The sequence below is a fragment of the Notamacropus eugenii genome, chromosome 1, assembly GCF_028372415.1.
Source record: "Notamacropus eugenii isolate mMacEug1 chromosome 1, mMacEug1.pri_v2, whole genome shotgun sequence".
Taxonomy (NCBI): domain Eukaryota; kingdom Metazoa; phylum Chordata; class Mammalia; order Diprotodontia; family Macropodidae; genus Notamacropus; species Notamacropus eugenii.
This window is the reverse complement of record NC_092872.1, coordinates 675,258,896-675,279,920: the sequence shown is the minus strand read 5'-3', so window position 1 is coordinate 675,279,920 and position 21,025 is coordinate 675,258,896. Positions and strand designations below refer to the sequence as shown.

Here is a 21,025-nt window from a genome sequence, read left to right as displayed (position 1 = left end):
ATTGTCTATTTCTATCATTAAAATATGGTATTTTGGCAGTTGTGGTCCAGACTTACGATTTCATCACTGTGGGGAGTATGTAAACTCCCTTCACCAATGCAGATCAGCAAGACATCTGTAGTTTATAGTCTTAAAAGAGATCTCCCACTGCCCAGCTGAGGGCTTCAATGACTTGTCCAGGGTCACAAAGCTGTATAAATAAAAAGCAGGACTTTAACCAAGGTCTCCCAGCTGCTTCTTTCTAGAAATTTTTTAAATAATATTTTATTTTCCCCCAATTATATCTTAAAATAATTCTTAACTCTTTGTTTAAAAGTTTTGAGTTCCTAAGCCCAAAAAGTTATGAAATTGTACTTATACAGCAATAGCACTGCTAGGTCTATATCCCAGAGAGATCATAAAAAAGGAAGAAGGACCCACATTTATAAAAATATTTACAGCAGCTCTTTTTGTGGTGGCAAAGAATTGTAAATTGAGGGGATGCCCATCAATTGGGGAATAGTTGACCTAGTTGTAGTATGAGTGGGAACTCAGCTAGCTGGGTAACTCAGATCATCCTCTCCCTTATGTCTCTGTCTCCCCTTCCTTCTCCTCTACAAAGGAAGGTAAATTTGGATGACCAGAGACTGCCCAGTTAACTGGGAGTTTACTGGCTAGATATCTTCCTTTCTTCCTTCCTTCCTTCCTTCCTTCCTTCCTTCCTTCCTTCCTTCCTTCCTTCCTTCCTTCCTTCCTTCCTTCTTTCCTTCCTTCCTTCCTTCTTTCCTTCCTTCCTTCCTTCCTTCCTTCCTTTTTTCCTTCCTTTCCTTTCTTCCTTCCTTCTTCCTTTCTTCCATCTTTCATTCTTTCTTTCTGTCTTTCCCAAAACCTTAAATCCAATGTACTCTGAAGCCCACAGATTGGACAATAATAGGTTCCTCCCCAAGCTCCACTTAATGGCTATTCTCTGTACTCTCCTGGCTTAGAGTGATTATCAATAACTGTTTCTCTTTCCCTTCCAGCTTGATTTAGTTATTTTTTTCTTTTGCTCATTTAAAGGGGTCATTCTCTGACTGCCCCTTAAAGATGCCTATTCACTGAATGGGCCTTACCTCCCTCTAAGTGAGTACCATGCCTTAGCCTAAAAGGCCAAAGTCTCCTGTTGCATCCTGGGCCATCTCCAATCATCCTGATGAATATCTGGTCACTGGATCCAGATGGCTCAGGAGGAGAAAAGTAAGGCTGGTGACCTTGCACAGAACCTCCCTCACTCAAAACAAAGTTAAGTGCAAGTCATGTCATCATGTCTTCGATGTCATGGACTTCTTTGAAAACAAAGGATGAATACGATGTGAATGTAATGGAATAAATACAGTTGTTCCATAAGAAATGATGAGCAGGTAGATTTCAGAAAAACCTGGAAAAACTTACATGAATTAATCCTGAGTGAATTGAGAAGTACCAGAACACTTTACATAGTAACAGAAACATTGTGTGATTACCAACTTTGATGGATTTAGCTCTTCTCAGCAATTCAATGACCTAAAATAATTCCAAAAGAGTCGTGATGGAAAATCCTGTCCAGAGGGAATAAAAAGGCAAAACTACGGAGTCTGAATGCAGATAGGAGCATAATATTTTTCTTTTTTGTTTATGTTTTTTTCTTTCTTGTGTTTTTTTCTTTTGTTTTGGTTCTTCTTTCACAACACAACTAATGTGAAAATATGTTTAATATTATTGTACATGTGTAGCCTATATCAGATTGCATGCAGTCTTAGAGGAGAGGGGAGGGAGGAAGAAAAAATTTGGAACTCAAAATCTTATAAAAGCGAATGTTGAAAACTAAAAATAAATAAGTAAAAAAAAAAGGGTTCTTTTTAATTAAAAAGGTTTTAAGTTCCAAATTCTATCCCTCCCTAAGAGGGTAAGCAATCCAATATGTTATACATGGGCAATCATGTAAAATATTTCCATATTAGTCATTTTGTACAAAAAGACTCAAAAAGAAAGAAGGAAAGAAAAATAAAAAGGAAGGAAGGAAGAAAGAAAGGAAGGAAGGAAGGAAGGAAGGAAGGAAGGAAGGAAGGAAGGAAAGAAGGAAGGAAGGAAAGAAGGAAGGAAAGAAGGAAAAGGGAAGAAAAGAAAACATGCTTCATCATGAATCCTTTGAAATTGTCTTGGATCTTTGTATTGCTGAGATTAGCTAAGTCATTCACAATTCTTCATTGATCAATATTGTTTCTGTGTAAAACATTTTCCTGGTTCTGCTCACTTCACTTTTCCTCAGTTCATGTAAGTATATCTAGGTTTTTCTGATATCATTCTGCTTGTCATTTCTTATAGCACAATAATATGCCATCACAATCAATTACCACAGCTTGTTTGGCCATTCCTCAATAGATGGTTATCTTCTCGATTTCCAGTTCTCTGCCATCACAAAAAAAAAAGCTGCTATAAATATTTTTGTACAAAATGGTTTCTTTTCTTTTATTTTTTATGTCATACAGACCTAGCAGTGGTATTACTGAATCAAATGGTATGCACAGATATGCCCTTTGGGCATTGTTCCAAAATGCTCTCCAGAATGGTCGGATCAGTTCACAATTCCACCCACAGTGAATTAGTGTCCCAGTTATCACCCATTACCTTCAACATTTATCATTTTCCTTTTTGGTCATATTAACTAATATTAGGTGTGAGGTGGTGCCTCAGAGTTGTTTTAATTTGCATCTCTCTAATCAATAGCAATTTAGAGAATTTTTCATATGACTATAGATAGCTTTGATTTCTTTTTCTGAAAACTGCCTGTTCATATCCTTTGACCATTCACCAATTGGAGAATGACATGTATTTTCATAAATTTGACTCAGTTCTCTATATGTTTAAGAAATGAGGGCTTCATCAGGGATATTTGTTGGAAAATTTTTCCCCAGTTTTCTGCTTTTCTTTTTAGAAATTAAATAAATTGGACTAATACAATTACCTAAGGAAGTAAATACACTATATTGATCCCAGGCACTAGACTTACATTATGAATTAGTTGCCAATAAGTGGTGATTACAGGGGAACCTGTCCCTTTTCTTCGAGTAAAGATGAGAAGAGGGGGAAGGCAGTAAGAGCTGTTCTTCATTTATAACTTTCTTAAGAAAACATCACTCAGTGGTTATCATCTATTGCTTATTTTTAAGCCATAGAATATAACAGTTGAAACCAAGGCTGAAAGAAAACCCCTGGTACTCTTGTCCTTATAAAACTATTAGTCTCTCCTAACCTAAACTACTGGTTTTCTTTTAAACCTAGAAGGCAAAGCTCTCTCCCAATCCTTTTCCTCACCTCTGTGTGAGTCCCTGAACTTCTCCCTGGGCTTGTGCCTCATATGTTCCAGGCTCCCATTCAGGTGAAAAGTGTTTACCTCCCTAACACTTCTCTACTGCTCTGCAAGTATTAACCACATTTAATTTCTCTCCCAAAAGCTATCTATCCTCAGTGGTCACGCAGAGCTCCAAGAGCCTGCAGATTTTCTCACCTGCCAAGGGGTTCTAAATCACAGTTCTCATAACAGAAGTACAGATAGCAGTCTAAAGGATCATATGGTCTCCTTCCATCTTGGTAAGTGTCTCAATTCAATTCAAAGGCATGAATATTTCTTATCTACTAAGGGCAAGGTATTGTGCTTGGTTCTGAGGACACAAATATAGTCCCCTCTCCTACTGGTTCCCCCTCCCAATTTACACTCCTATTGCAACTGGAAGGTTGAAGGGGGTGAGGTGGTGGGGATGTAGTGGAGGCAGGGAGGGTGATGACTACCTACGGTTCAAGGCATTCTGTGGACTCACACTCTTCAAACTACAACTTACAAGACCCAACCAGCATCCTTACATTTAATAATCGGCCAACAGACACCATTAGCTACAAGCAAATCTTTTACCCAAATTATACTGTAATAACAGTAGCAACAAAACACATTCACACACACACCCAGGCCTTGCAGAGCCTCTATGTTGTTCTTTTTTTTTTTCTCATGGTTTCTTCATATTGCTCTCCCCTGAATCACAACTTTTTTGCTAGTCAGTTGTCTCAGCTGAGCTCCTGGGAAGAGGCTGGGTGGAACCTGCTCCTCTGCAGTTTGACTTCCAATCCCCAGGGCTAGTTTTCTCTTGAATTCATAGTTCATTCTCTACTACTGAAGGCTATCCTCCTTAGAGATGCCTCAATTAATTTTCTATTCCCTCCTGGAAATAGTATCTCCTCTTGGGCAAGTAGCTCTGAGACCTCAAAGCTTCAAAGTGACACTATAGAACTGGGGAGGGAAGGCAAGGGAAAAATGCATGGTTCTAGATGACTAGGGACCGTACTCCTCAAAACTGCTTCTTGTCTCAATTGTATATCCTTAAAGAATGTCTCCTACTTACTAAAGGCTACCAGAACTATCTTTGGCCAGCTATTAGCAATACACCCCTAAATGCATCAAGGAGAACTATACATTTCATAAAGTGGTAAAGAGTGAAAACTTCTTTTTGGTACGTTAAGACATTAAAACCTTGTTGGGTCTATTGTCTTCACTTTTTGTGATTACATCAACTGGACTGCGGAGAAATCAATTGATTAGAATGTTCTATTCAACTTCTTCTCCCTATTACATAAATATATATTTATATAAGATAAAAATGGCTGGCTCCCTTCACTTAAGGAGTTTACATTATACCAGGGAGATAGAACATAAACACATTTATAGTGTTTATAGGATCATAATAGAGCATAAACACATATAAGGACAGGATCATAAAAGAAAGGAAGAGTGGCACCTGGAGAGAGAAAACAAGTTCTGCAAGTTTTTTCCCTCACTTGAACAAACTGGAAAATCCCAGAATCTCATTCTCACTTTGCATGGAAAAACATCACTGTACCAGCCCCAAGTAACAGATAATATGTTATTTGTCAGGGTGTGCACTGTGTGTGTGTGTGTGTGCGTGTGTGTGTGTGCATGTGTACGTGTGTGTGTGTGAGTGTGGTGATTTCCTAAGGTTATTACCACTCACATTTGGGCCAGACTTTCACTTTCTGCAATCCACAGGGAAGCAGACAGTTAAATAATTAATTAGCCAGATAGGAAGTGTAGTATATTTCAGGTGCCAGGTGGTACTAATCTCCAGCCACCATCCTCTTAACTATTTCAGAAGTCATTCAGTGGACTTCTCAATAGCTTTTGTGGTTGTTTGGTGTGGATAAAACAAGTAATCAAAAGTATTATTGAAATAGAAAAAAAAATCCTCAAATAAATCTGGAAGTTATGAAATTCTACGATCAGACTATGAAAATAGATGAGATCACTAAGGAAATATGATGCAATTGGTTGAAGAGAAGCAATTCAAATTCTGCCTCACACAATTACTAGCTGTGTGACCCTGGACAAGTCACCTAACTTGTTTATCTCATTTTTATCAATTGTAAAATGGGGATAATCACACCACAAACTTCATGAAGTTCTTGTGAGAATGAAACAGGATATTTGTAAAGCATTTAGCACATAGTAGATACTAAATGAGTGCTTATTCCCTCCTCCCCATCTTCATTTCTTTAATGTTTAAATTAATCAAAACTAACTAGGCTTAATTTTGTTTGTATCCTACACATGCATCATAAAATTATTTTTAAAAAATAGGACTCTTCAAATGTACAGCAAGAATACCAGTTTGCTCCTGATATAAAGAAGTGATTTCCATGCACTTAAAACTGCTCTCCTTTTTTTTCCATATTCTTTTTAACAGTCAATTCTTTCCTCAAGTCAGATCACTTTGCCCACTGCGTAAAGGGCAGACTGGAGTGGTGAGAGACTTGAGTCTGAAAGATAGATTAGGAAGATATTGTGCTAGTAGAGAGAACAGGTCATACGTGAAAGATGTGATAGAAGCAGAAAGGGCAGGACTTGGCAACTGATTAGCTATGTGAGGACAGCAAGGGGTAGAGGTAATGAGCTCTTCCAATCTTCTCCAATTACCCACAACCCTGGTTCTGCCCCTATTCTTATTTATCTCCACCCACACTTTGTTTGCCCTAAGGTGCTATTTTTACTCTTTCATGGGGGGAACTCTAGAGAGCTTGGAATTTTCTGACCTCCTTCTCCATCTTCCCCAGGAAGTGTTTCTTTTTGCTAAATTTATATCCTCAGCTCTTAGCACAGTCTCTGCTACACAGTAAATATTTAATAAGTGCTTTATTTCTTCTTTGCTTTCTTCCATTGTAACAGATCTAAAAAGTAGTTATCACCCCACTGCTTGAAGACCTCCACAGAGGGAAAACCCATCAGCTCAAGATAGCCCATTTCACTCTGAAACAGCTCTAATTGTTTGGAAGGAGTTGTTCCTTTCTTTATATCAAGCTCAAATTTTCCTTTTTATAATTTCCCCCATTGCACCTGGTTCTGCCCTCTAGAGTCAAATAGAATAAATACAATCTTTAACTTCATAGCCCTTTAAACACTTGAAGATAGCTGCCATATGCCTCTGACTCTTCTCTAGGTTAGGCACTCCCATTCCTTCAATAGATACTCATATGATGAGGAGTCAAGGCACTTCACACCATCCTGATTAATAATGGAGATGATAATCAAGCTCATGAGAGCTAATGAGTGCCTCCATGAGAAGAAAGAAAAAGAAAAAAAGAGGGTCGAGGACAGAGACTTGGTGAATACTTATAGTTAAGGGGCATGGTGTGGATGAAGAACTAACAGAGGGGACTAAAAAGGAATGATCATGTAGAGAGCAGGAGAATCAGGAAACAAGTGTGAAGAAAACCTAAAGTGGAAAGAATGTCCTGAAGAAAGGGAGATCAACACTGTCAAATGCAGCAAAGACATTAAGAAGAAGGAGAACTGAAGAAACATCAACAGATGTGATCATTTATCACCAATTCAGAGATTACTGGAGAGGGGAATTTCAGTTGAGTAATAAAGTCAGGAGCCAGATTGCAAAGAGCTAAGGAATCAATAAGGGTAGAGAAAGTACAGGAAATGAGTACAGACAGCTTTTTTTAAGAGTTTGACAGAGAAAGAAAGAGACAGAGACAGAGAGGAAGAGAGACAGAAAGACAGAGAGAGAGACAGAGAGAGGGAGTGTGTTCGTCCTTCTTTGCTAAAGAAGACCATGCCATTGTATTGTCTTCTAGGCTTAAGATAAAGTAATTATTATTATACTGTGTTACATTACATTATGTGTTTGTCCTTCGTTGCTGCAGAAGACCATGCCATCAGAAATGATGACATGACTTGCACTTGACTTTGTTTTGAGTGAGGGAGGGCTGTGCAGGTCACCAGCCTCAGTTCTCCAGAGCCATCTGAATCCAGTGACCAGATATTCATCATTTTTATTTTTCAGGAAGGGGGAGAAGGGCATCCTTTAGGGCAATAAAGAAGTAACCAATAAATCATTAGTGCTAGAAGACTAGAGGCAGAAGGGAAGAGGGATAGGAGAGAGCAATATATTGAAGAAGACAAGAAGGGGAAGGATCACAGGCACATGTGGATGGGGTTGGCCTTGGCAAAGAAAAGGAGAATCCCTGGTCCCAAGAGCTTGAGCCATGGGGACTTGCAGCCAAGATTCCAAGCCAGATGTTCTTGCCAGCCCAGTAGGGAAACTCTGAGAAGCTGGGAACTGAGCCCAGAGGGGTTTGTACCTGGAACTTGGTAAGACTAATGCTATACAGGAACTGAGCTAAGCTGTGAACCTGGAAAAGATAGGGAGACTGTGTTAAAACAAACAATAATAGAATTGGTGACTTTTAATGAGGGCTTGAACCAGGGTGATATCAGTGATGGTGTGACGTTCTCTTGAAGTCTAAATGAGTCTAATTTACTCTCTATGCAGTAAATGTCAGACTATGTCCCAATTTGCTCTCTTTCCTTATGAAAAATTCTAAGAAGAAAACCATTCTCCCTAAATTCTCATCATTTCCACAGCAATTATCAGTTTTAATTGTTGGTGAGAATCAGATATAAAATAGAAGTTCTCCCTGACTGGTTCCTCTATCTTTTGAAATTATCACTTTGAAACTTTCACTAAGACAATAGAAGAAATTATCAACCACTCAAGGGTGCATAATTGAAGTTATCATGCCTCCATACCAGGCTTTTTTAACTTTTCTTCTTTCTATCCACATGGAATATAGCCTTACTACGTACTGATGACACTACTAGATCTGCTTGTGCGCCCACTGATCTTTGCCTAAATGCTTTCTTCTACGTATCCTTCCTTAACTTTGTCTTTTCAGTCATTTCAGTCCTGGCTAACTCTTAGTGACCCCATTTGGGATTTTCTTGAAAAAGATACTAGAGTGGTTTGCCATTTCCTTCTTCAGCTCATCTTACAGATGAGGAAACTGCGGCAAGCAGGGTTAAGTGACTTGCCCAGGGTCACAAAACTAGCAAGTGTCTGAGATAGGATTTGAACTCAGAAAGATATGGCTTCCTGGCTCCAGACCCAGCATGCTATCGACTAGCTCCCCTGCCCCACACCCACCTGGACTGCTCCTTTTAAATAACATACAGGTCTACAGAGGCATGGAGGCATTGCAGACATGAAACTTGCTTCATTAAATTTCATGCCTCAAAGTGGAAGGGGAAAGATAATGTTTTGGATAAGTATTGAAAATATTTTGGATGATCCAAAAAGTTCATGACAAGCTTGAACGTTGATCCAGATCCAGTAACATGGAATTTAATTGGGGTAAATGTAAAGTTGCATACCTGGAGTCAGTAAAACAACTTCACAAATACAAAATGGGGAAGCACAGCTGCATGGTAATAACTAGTGTATATACTGTACTTTGAGGTTTTCTAAGCACTTTATATATGTTACTTCGTGCGATCCTCACAACTCTGTGAAGTAACTGCTAGAATTAACCCCCACGTTGCAGATGAGGAAGCTGAGGCTCAGAGAGGTTGTGACATGTCTGTGGTCACACAGCGAAGTGTCTAAAGCAGAATTTGAACTTGCTCTCCTTATTCCAAGGTCAGAACTTATATATTATACCACCTAGTTTCCTCACCTGAGAAATACAACATTTCATACTAAAAAGGTCAGGAGATTTTAAGAGACTGCAAGTTAACATGAATCAGCAGTGTAATGGAGTAATGAACAAAAATTGTATGGGATCTTTGATTGAACTGTCATCGTATTCAGGGCTGGAGGTAATAGTCTCACTGTACTCTACGCCAGTAAAAGCTTGTCTGGAATATTGTGTTCAGTTCTGGGAACCATATTTTAGGAATAACACTGCTAAGATGGAGAGCATCCAAGGCAGGGCATCTATAACGGCGAAAGGCCATGAGATAATGTTACATGAGAACTAGCTTAAGGAGATGGGAATGTTGTCACTGGCAAAGAGAAGACTTTGGGGAAAAAATTATGTTATCTTTACGTATATGAAAGGCATTCCTTGAAATAGGATTTTAACTTGTTATACTTCCCCTTCAAGGGCAGGAGGAGGGAAACTGTGTGGGAATTTCAGAGAATTTAAGGAAAAATTTCCCTAACATTTGGAGCTTTCTAAAAGTACAGTCAGATAAACTTCCATGGATGGTGCTTCCTTCAGACTGGAGCTTTTCAAACACAGGATCCTTGGATCAAAATTTAGAGACAGAATCTTAGTTACTGAGTCCAGTCACTTTCCTTTAAAAGTCCAGAGAAATGAAGTGACTTGCTCAAGGCCCAGCTCTAAGGATGCAGACGCAGGTCCTCCTTCCAGGTCCAGGGTTATTTGGTGTACATCCCTCTGCCTCTCGGCTGGATGGACCATGAAGCGGCCTTGTTCCTGGTGATGTCTGAAGACAATGCGCAGGCGCCTTCCTCTCATGAACTCTTCCCAACGTTTTCCATCACCCTCGCCCCTCCAGCTTTAACCGTTAGGCTGGGAAGCACGCGTAGTCATCGGAATTTGAGCTTGTGATGGGAATACTGGGAGATAGTCAGCGTGCAGGCCACCGAGAAACGAAACTCTTTTCGTCGTGTTTCAACGGTTTGGGTTGTCTGTTACAATCACGATTTTAAAAGCGATGATGAGTTCACTAACCACCTTTTGGTCTGTTTTCGCAGGTGGCTAAGAGCCTGCCATCCACAACAGGAGTGATTACCAAGGGGGATGGGCAAAGAAGAAATGATTCATAAAGCAGGAGAGCCTGGGGCACGCTCTTTGTCCACACAATATGCTCCCATCGAGAGATGATCTCACCAAGGCCGCGTTCATTCTCCCCGTCCGCGGCCTGTGGGTACACTTCCGTGCACGTGGCCCACCCCCAGGAGACTCTAGGCCCCTCCGGGGCAGGGCCTGTCTTGGGCCTTGTGCGCATGCCCAGCGGCTGGCGGACAGTAAGGGCTTAACACCACGTTTTTGGACTAGACCCTTCTCCCTCTTATTTTCCTCACTCCGCCTCCTCACAGATTCTGTTACTTGTTCTCTAGGAGCCGCTTTGCGGGGCCACCGCGGCCCACGCAGCCCACGCCCTGAGGTCCAGCCCGGACGCCTCCAGGGAGGGCCATCCAGCGGCGCTCACCGAAGCCCAGGCAACACCGCCCCCGTTTCCTGTCCCGTCGTCACTTCCGCCCTCCGTCTCCTAGCAACCGGAGACCAATACATTGAACCCCAACCGTCGCCGGGGCCGCGGACCTGCCCCCCTGCAGCCAGGCCGCCATGCCGCGTCCACAGCCCGGGCCGCACCCGGCCTCCATCCTTCCCTGAGGGCCCCAAACAAAGGGTTTTCCTAGGCCTGAGAGGAGAGGGGAAAACCGCCGGCTCGGGCCCGGCCCCTCTCGGCCTGCGCCGCTTTCGTCACTTCCTCCCCTCGTCTCCTAGCAACCGCGGCACGCTTGGCTCGGCTTTGACGGAACGGGACGCGTCTTGGAGTGGGGTCGCTGGCGATGGTAAATTCGCAGCTTGGCCGCCTTCTTCCTTTTCCTTCCCTGCCTCCCTCCCTCCTTCGCCTCTGTCTGTCTGTCTGTCTGTCTGTCTGTCTGTCTGTCTGTCTGTCTGTCTGTGTCTCTCTCTCTCTCTCTCTCTCTCTCTCTCTCTCTCTCTCTCTCTCTCTCTCTCTCTTCCCCCCCTTCCTTTCTCCCTGTCTGTCTGTCTGTCTCTCCCTCTCTGTCTCTGTCTGTCTCTATCACTGTCTGTCTGTCTGTCTGTCTCTTTCTCTCTCTCTCTCCCCACCCCCTGTCTCTGTCTGTCTCTATCACTGTCTATCTGTCTCTCTCTATCTCTCTCTCCCCCCCATCTCTGTCTCTGTCTGTCTCTATCACTGTCTATCTGTCTGTCTGTCTGTCTCTCTCTCCCCCCCCCCCCGTCTCTGTCTGTCTTTGTCATTGTCTGTCTCTCCCTCTCTGTCTCTCTGTCTGTCGTTCCCCCCCGCCCCGTTTCTCTTTCTCTCTCTCTCTATTTTGTCTCTGCCTCTGCCTTCCAGCCTCACCCTCCCTCTCTTTCTCCTTTCCCTCCCCTTCGCACCTAGCATTACAGGATTTCCTAAATCGCATCCCCACTCAACAGATGAGCAAGCTAAGGCTGAATTAGGTTAAGGAGAAGAATGAATTGCTTTTTTCTGCCTTACCCAAAACTCACATTCTGTAGGGTTTTGAAGTGTGGAAATTCCTTTTCTTGTAACACTTAGATGCTCAGCTCCTGGAGGGCAGAAGTAATTTTCTCCGTTCTTTATATCACCAGTGCTTAGGACAGCGCTTGGAACCTAGTGACCCAGGGGATAGGCAAGCAGGGTTAGTATGCTTCCCGATGACAGGGAAGGAGATGCTGTAAGAACAGTGAATCCCAGGCTTGTCAGTGTTAGAGCAGAGCCCTGAAACTGGTATCCTGACTGCAGAGTGATGGACTGCTCTCTGTTGCCCAAAGGGGCCTTTTAAAAAGTGATTCTACACGGAGTCATGGAGTAGAATTCCACTAAGGAGGCCAACCCCCTTGGCTTTCAATGACAGAGTTGTGCTTTAACTAAAAGTTTTCTATGCCAGCCCTTCAGTGCTAGTTTCAACAAACAAAAATTACTCTACATCCCCATGCAAAATAATGCTTTTTAAAACATTAATCCAGTAGTCAGCTGTAAAAACTTAGATCCATGGAAGAAATATTTTTATTTAGAAGATGAATTTCTCCACCTGTTTAAAGCTGAAATCCATAGCTGTGTAATGCCACAAACAAATAAGCTACTTCAAAATGTATCAGGGTGTTTGACTATTTCTCATGTAATAGCATATGTAAAAGATATATGTACATCACACCAGAGCACTCAGATGTGAGCAATCATTATTGTAATGTTTCTTCAAGTCTGAAATGTCACTCCACAATGCATTTAGCAAGTTCATGCTGTAGGCCCAGCAGATTATTCTGAATCACCAGCTGTACAGATATTGACACTGATTGGGGAGTTAGATTTCTTAACAGTGTGTTTATTATTTAGATGAGTGAAGAAAGAGAATGTTTACATTCCAAGCATTTTTCTGTTTGTTAAGATTTTAATTCATGATTAAAAGTCATTTTGGTTAATTAACTTTCTACGGTATATATGTCATCTTTTACAGGCAGAAGTTGAGGAAACTCTAAAGAGGATTCAGAACCATAAAGGGGTTATTGGAACAATGGTTGTTAATGCTGAAGGTAAATATTGTCAGCTTGCTTGCTTTTGTAACATAGGTAAAGTACATCAGAGCCAAACATCATGGCAAGCTCTAAGACAAAAATTTCATGTGCTTTGAAATTTTAAGTATATTTTGTGTATTTTGGATTTTTTTCCCTAAGATGTAGCCTAACTAAACTAATTATTGACACCTTAGAAATTTCTTGTCCCCATCTTTTTGAAAAATCTCCATTAGTTAATAAGGAAAGAAGTATGTTACTTAATTTTAAGAAAAAAGTATTATATTTCTCATTTTAAAGCAAACTTTTTTTGCATCATATGTGTAAGAGTGGGAACCACCTAGACCTCTCATTTTGTAAATCAAACAAATAAGGCTATAGACTAGGCATGGATACCTCCTGAATTTCTCTATTGACTCAATCAGTCTCCCCATCCCAATTAATTCAGACATAAAAAACCCAAACTAGAAGCAGCAAAGGTGAAGTAGGAATAGTGAGTGAGCCCAGAGGACTCTAGATCTGTCTTCTAAAAGCATTCCCAAAGCAGCTACTGGAATCTCCCTTCAAATACTTGGACGCAGAAATAGATCTAATTCTTTCAATAATTGCCAATACATTTCTGAGTTAAGACCCAGTTTATACCTTTGATTGATTAATTCAATAGCATTCTGGGCTTCTACATTCACATTGATCCACTTGTCCACCCCTAGTCCCAACTACTCTCATTGAGACATCTAGGTGACTTCTATCCTTACATATGTACTTTAAAGAAGTGGGAATCATTTTAATAGCACTTACTATAATGAACATAACATATGAAGGACTTTTCAACTAAAATTTGGATTTCATTCTGTACCTTGTTAATTATTTGTATCTGCATCTATCATTTGAGGAGCCTATATGACTTTTTATCTGATACCGCTTTACCATTTAGGGATGATCCCTTTCTGATAACTTCTGCTAATTTTGCTGAAGATTTTTAATGGCCAGGACTCTCAGACCATCTAACTAGAATAAGATTGGCTACTCCAGATAATTTGTGAGATCATCACAGAATTAGCACACAGGAAATTGAGTGATTGAACAAAAGATTTCATATCTAGTCATTCTAGCAGAGAAAATTAGATATCTTATCAAGGCCCTACTGTTTATATATAATGAGGTTGTCCTGGATGCCATGAAGCATAAGAAGTATGGTACCCATTTTCTAAGAACTTAACATTTAGTTGGGGTGAAAAGACAGCTGAAAAAATGAATAACTGTGACAGTGAACCGTAATTGGCTAAATCACTTAACATTGTGTGAAGTTTAGTTGAAGGTGAGATCACTACCAGCCTGAGTTGTTAGAAGAGTAGAACTTCAGGTGTGCCTTGAAGTTTAGGTAGATGAGATTTCATATAAAAACCACTGACTTCCACAGGTCCTATTGTATCTTGTTTTCAAAGAATATCTAGAATACTCTGTATGCTTCTTAGAAAATATAATAGTCATTATCAGGAATTATTGGATATCAATAAAATTTGTGACATTTTGAAGCATTGCTTGAAAGCTAGATCTATATTTTTCCCAAATTGAAAAAAAGATGATTTTATGAAAAGATTGTGACTGTTCAGTCTGGATGCCTAATATTTGTATTAAAAACAGATCCTATTTTAACAGTATGCAAGATAGTGGCATAAATTTTGTGACAAGAATATTAGAAGAAATAAAATATTCAGTTGTTTATAATAGCCAGGTTAATTATAACTAAAGTATGTTATAATATGATAAGTTATTAGAGCTTTCATAAATCAAATACACATAACACTGGAAATAGACCATCTAAAAAGCATTTTCTTTCATTCTTTCAAGAGCACTTTTTGGTCATATAAATCATAAACTTAGGAATTCATAAGACTTTAGAGGCCATCTAGTCCAAAACCCTTATTGTACATATGAGGAAACTGATCAGAAGTGAGATTTGAATCCAAGTCTTCATACCTCCAAGTCTAGCATTCTATGCTAATATTTTTCCAGATTTTTTTTAATGTTATCAATAACTCTTGATCTTAGTCATTCCTTTAAAAGATAACCAACAAGAGTTTTCCTATGTTAAGATATTCCTATTTCTTTTTATATCATATTCAGCATAATATTTGATTTCAACTCATTTGAAGTTAGAATTCTATATTCATAACAATATAGTGGATTTATCATTTTAGCCATTTGGGAAGCAGTATTCCTTAGATTACAGTTGTCTGCTTCACCAGTTTATATCATCTATAACCATTTGTGCCCCAAAGTCCTACTCAGATGCCTCCATTATGGCATGTAAGTGAACCTAAATTCTCAAAAGCTATTCTAGCAGAGCTCTGACAGGTTCTCCCTTTTAGAAGCGCTTCAGGTATGGTTCTGGGAATAGACCTTCTGCTTTCCATAGACCTGTATAGGTAATTATGGTGAAGCTCATCACCAGGAGCCTAACTCAGTGATGGTTTTTTGACCATGACAATCCATGAAACCACAGAAAGTACAAAATAATTCTCAGTCCTATGAGACTGCCTTCCACTGCTGCTGTCACTGCTTTAGAATGGTGGAAAATAGGGCAGAGGGCTAAGAAACACATCATTTTCAAACTCATTGAAACATTAACTTAACTGCTTATACTCTAAAATATAAGCTCCTTGTTTAGTGCCTTACAAGTAGATATACTTGCTTTAGGGTCCAGATCAATCTTAATATTCTCACTAGAGCAAACCAGAAGGCAAACACAAGTTTCAACTAAATAGAAAGTTGGTTCATAGATTCTCCTCAGGTAGATAAGGGAAGGAGCTGATAGAATTGGTTTTGTCATGTGTCCAAAAGCAACATGGAATATTTGGTCATTTACATTGCCCTGATCATAATAAGTATTTATTTGCAAAAGAACCACAGTGAAAATTATTATAGTTCATATGCCTACATCCACTGCAGAAGATGAAAAGGTAACAAAATTATATGAAGAACAACCATTTCCTCCAAGTTTCTATAAAATAATTGATGATTTCAATGCATAGATAGTAAGGACAAGACTTACTTATTTTGGAAAGTGTTTCAGGAATAAGAAACTAAAGAGGTCAAAGACTTGTAGACTACTGTAATGGTAATTTAAATGGAAAGATCTTTCCCATTCATTAATAGGCCCATGTGACCTGCTTAAATCACATGGAAGCCTAAGTCACATATGATGGGAGGAACTTGCTGAACAGGTGGAACAGGAAGGGTGGAGCAGAACTGGGAGGAAGTTGGTGAGAGCAGTTAGGACAGAGGGAAAAGAGGACAAGGCAAGCAGGCACAGCTGGGTTCCTAAGTGTGTGTTTGTTTATGGGAAGGCCCTAGCTGAAGGGTACGGGGGAAGGCTTAGGAATGGTTTTGTCCCTTGCAATGCTATTGTGTATTGACTTCTTGATTACTATGATGAATGTGACTTTGTGATGTTGGGATTTGGCTTTCTGGTGCCTGAATAAATATTTTCCTTCTGTCTTCTATATGGAGAGTCTGTTCTACTTTGCGATTCAGAACTATGCTGGCATATTCATAGTCATCCTCAGTGCTGTGAATATTGCCTTGGCAATACAGCTACACAGAAGCATCACACCTGTAATTTACGAAAACTTTTTAAGAAAAGAATTGGGAAGTGAGAAACTTGCTGAGCACTAAATAACAAACCAAAAATGAACTTAATTATATCCTAGTGGACAGAATGGCTCTTTACTGATATGGGAGTTGTTCCTGCATTGGCTTTGTCTACATTCACAGCAACAACTTGTAAGAGCAAAGATAAAGGTGAATACAAACCTAGAAGAGAAAATGGAAATGAGAAAGTTATGACAAAATTAAAACAATGCCAACTTTATCTTTTTAAACAAGTTACTGTTTCTAAAAATGGGAAATAGTTGGAGAAAAAAGATATTGACACTGGTAATAACAATTCCATGCAAGTGTTTAACTGATATTAATGAACTGCCATAGGGAAGAGAATAGAAGTTGAAAATTGCTATAGCCAGTGAACACATCTACATGCCAAGAACAGAGTTGGTAGCCTAGGACAACAGTTCTTTAAGGATGCAAACTCATTTGAATATCTTAGAGACAAGAATGATGGAAGTTTATAGGTAGCATCTCCTTATAAATCAGGGACAAACAATGAAAGGAAAAAGATGTATGAAGAAAATTTGGTGAGAGTCCCAATTGAGCATTTAAGAAAGAAACTGGAAGCAGGATCACAGAGATGACAAGACACAAAAACCTTAAAACTTCGATAGCCAACTCTTCAAAAAGAGCAGAACTACCACCTTTGCAGTATGACATTACAGCCTCAAATGTGCCTCTTGAAGAATGGGAAAGGTTATTTGACAAAGAAGGAGCAGAGAAGCTGGATTACACCAAGTATATGCATACACAGGAGTTCTTTGCTGGTGGTGCCAAAATTGTGAAGGCCTTCATAAGGGATTAATTTTCAAGGTATCAAAAAAAGTACTAGATACTTAAATAGAAGAAAAAATATTATTTTAAAGAAGCAACCAAGAGAACATGGCTCACTACCTACTTATGCGAATTTTCTACATAAAAATTTTTAAAATGTATGTGTGTTGAGGGCTTCTGAAGGTATAAAAAGATAACAGACTGATTTTTACAAGTATCATTTCCTAGTAAACTGCCTTTTTACCATCATATAATTGACTGAAAGATGTTGAAAATATAAGATCCCACTATACTACTTCTTTGTTGACTTTTTAAAAAAGCTTTTGATCTAGTAAAGCAAAATACTGCTTTAAGGTTCAAAGATTTAACCTTTAAGGTTCTCCTCCAACAAAGTATCCTACCATGCATATATCAAAATTATACAATATTCCACGAGAGAGATGTATCCAAACTTTGTCCCTGCCCACAGGGGACAGATACTCAAGAACATTGAAAGGAGTCAACTACTTTTCCTGTTCAGCCAGGTAGGTATGACACATAGTAAGTGCTTAATAGATGCTTGTTGACTGACTTACTGGCTTGCCCAGCTTCCCAAATCTACCCATGACCTTGACCTTGACACTGAAGGAGCTTGTAAGGAGGAGAAAATCCTAAACAAGCTGAAAAATGCACCAGAGGAGCCACTGTAAATGGCATTGGAGAGGGACCATCACAAATTACAAGAGGTCAAGCCATCTGGTAAAACAGTGATCTTGACCAGAGAACATTGAGGAAGGTATGACCCATGGACTGGAGGAGATTTGCACTACTGCATCAAGTGTTACCTGGACATAAATGATGATATCCTTCCTCCTTTCCTTTTCTCCTCTCCAGGAGTGACCCAAATGTCTTTGGGGTTTATTCACTCTACTTCCATGCTTCCATATCTCCCTGTTCCCACTGTATGGGAAGAGATACCTGGAAGTTTGTCTTTTTTTATATACTCACCTTTTATGTCTAAGTCTTTAAAATATTCTGAAACATGCTAGCAAACAAAACGCTAAGCAGTTTGTTTTATTTTATTTTATGTACCGATAAAATTAGAACAGTTATTCCTCTTTTAGAGAAACTAAGTGGAGGGCCTGGTATTAGACCAGATAAACATTCAGGACCAGTAGAGCAAATGTCTCCATACCTGCTTTCTGTCCCTGCCAATAAGTTTTTTCTTATGTAAAGGAGTTTCTCCTTTCTTAATCTTAGAGAGCTAGTTTTGAAAATGCTGTTATCTTAAAAATTCATTATTCGAGCTTACATTATTATAAGAAACCCTAGCCAATTCTTTTATAGCTTTGGCATCAACAAAAAATTAATGCCTTATTTTATTCTTGATGAAACAGTACAATATCACAAAACACATGTGCAGTCATAACACAGAGCCCTTGAACTAGCAACAGTATTTATCAGCTAGGGTGAATTTTGTTACTCATTACTACAATAAATCTGTGATCCCATTAGTGTGAGTATTCCTTATACTGGTCTAAATTATAACCCATCCTGTGTAATTCTTGTCCATTTGTTATCCCTCATTGCTGCTATGTAACCAGCCTACCTCATTTTCCTGTCATACCTGGCTTGTATGACAGCTTTTTCTTGCTGCATCTTGTATATATCATTCATTATTAGTGATTTACTACAGCCCAAATAATCTATATTATTTGAGTCTCTGGTTCACTGCTTGGAAGACAGTAGGTGCTTAATAAATGCTTTTCTGAGTTGATTCTTCACAAATTATGGAATTCTATGATAACCTGCCATGGAGATATAACCTCATTAGAAAAAGTGGGTGTAAAAAAATTGAGGTTTTGTGCACAAGAGTAGTAGGGTATTATTGAAAGAACAATGTGCAAGAAAGTAAATAAAATGGTCATAACCTTTGACCTAGATATTCCTCTACTATGCATAAACTCACAAGGAAGTCAGGGACAAAAAGAATGGTCTCATTTACCTCGAAATATTTATAACAGCACTTTCTGGGATAGTTAGCAACCAGAAACAAAGTAGATGCCCATCATTTGACAGGAAAAGGCTAAACAAATTGTGGTACATGAACATAATGTAATATTACTATGCTATAAAAATGATGAACATGATAACATTGTTTTTGATAACATTGAAAGATTTATATGAACTGATGCGAAGTGACGTAAATAGAACAAGAAAATGACATAGGCAATGCCTACAACAATCAATGTACTGGAAAAAACAAGAAATAAAACTGTACTTTACAAAATTACAATGACAAATCTTGACCTCAAAAGAGATATGAGTAGACATCTGCCCCTGTTCTTTTAGAAAAAGTGGTGAATTCTGGGTGTGGGATATTGCATATAATATTGGAATATTTATGGTATGCTTTAATTTTGTGGGACTTTTTTTCTTTTTGTACTTTATTATTAGGAATGGCTCTCTGGGAGAAGGTGGGGAAAATAACCGTGGAAAATGTAGGTTATGTAAAAGCAAACTATATCACTAAATTTATTTTTGTTTTTTAAAGAGCATTGTACAATTTCAGAAATGTAATCTAGACCATTCTTTTCTTTTTGTTCAATCCAGGATCTAGCTTATTGTGAAGCTACAGTGCCTGTCAAATTTCAAATATATTAATTGATTAGTAAACATTAATTAAGTACTTAACATATGCCAGGCACTCTGATAAGCAGTAGATATATATGTATTTTTACACACATACACACACACACACACACATGCTAGAGTAACTCCAATAACACATCATGAAATTACTATTTCTTTTTTAAAATGTTTAATTAAAATAATGAATAGCAGCTCACTAAACCATATAAAGATTCTGTCTTCTAAAATCACACTTGTAATATGCATGAAGCCAAGTATCTAAAACATACTAAAGGTGCAATTGTTATTCACAAAATCCACCTATTTTATTTATTAACTTTGATCTGGAATGAATGAGCAAGGAGGTTCTAAGTATCTGAACCATAATCTTATAAATTTAGATTACACATAATTTATTTCTATATTTTTCTCTGACATTTTTGACATTTCAGAATTCACAGTAATTGTTGTAAAGGTACAAAATAAAATTATTGATTAAATAAATTGGGGAAAAAAGGTAGAATGCAAATGCCCTAAAATTTACTCCTTAAAAAAAATCTAGTTAACCATTTAAAAATGTGTCACCAATGACTGTACCAAGAACTGAAGATGCCTTTCATGTTCAGACTGTTGACTAAATTGCAGTGAAAATATTGAAGTTCATTCTATTTATTGTAGATTATTTGGTAAAACAAAAAACTTATGGAAATTATAGTACATAATCCAAAAGAATATACCATTTCACAGTTAAAAGGAAGGTACTACCATTGAAAGGTGTAAACGTTAATTTTTTTTTTTAATTTTATAAGCGTAGTCTATACTTTCATTACTTCTGTTATTTTGTGTTCCTTCTCCTTGGTCATGTCCTCATTATCAAGATTTTTTCTTTCTAAAAATCTTGTTAACTCCAAATTCATCTTTATATATCCTTTATGCAAAGAACAGAGGAACATGTGCAAAGAAAGTCCCCAAAACATGCCTACATTTATTTCCCTTAGTTCTATAGGCAAAGTATACAAAATAATTTTAGGAAGAGTTTTCAGTTACATTTGATCAGGCTTCAATTTTCCTATTAAATTGATAGGCTATTTTGAATGCATATAATGAAAATAAAATAACTTAAGTAGTATTTTGGTAGAATTTTATTTCACCTGTGTAGATACTCATTCTTTCCATTCAGACTGTTTCTAATCCTAGATCATTCTTGCCCATGTCTTTCCTTAAATCCTCCATAGAGGCCTACTCCAATGAGAGGCCTTTCTCTCATTATTTTAGCATATAGAGAAGGCAATGTGGTATTACTCAGTTTGTCTGCTTCATCTCATTCTCGTTACATAACCAACCCACTTCCTGTGAGCAGGTTGCCATT

The 21,025-nt window shown here is 38.6% G+C and overlaps 1 protein-coding gene across 2 annotated transcripts in view; it reads left to right on the top strand.

Moving 5' to 3' along the window:
- The first annotated feature begins 8,670 nt into the window (after positions 1 to 8,670).
- The window catches only part of LOC140521133 (uncharacterized), a 29,217-nt gene continuing 16,862 nt past the window's right edge, over positions 8,671 to 21,025 (top strand). For both annotated transcript variants that reach the window (XM_072635871.1, XM_072635870.1), the window contains exons 1-2: positions 8,671 to 10,892; positions 12,549 to 12,624. In XM_072635871.1, the coding sequence (XP_072491972.1) occupies positions 10,178 to 10,892; positions 12,549 to 12,559 (726 nt within the window). In that variant the 5' untranslated portion in view covers positions 8,671 to 10,177 and the 3' untranslated portion in view covers positions 12,560 to 12,624. The remainder of the gene's footprint in view (positions 10,893 to 12,548; positions 12,625 to 21,025) is intronic.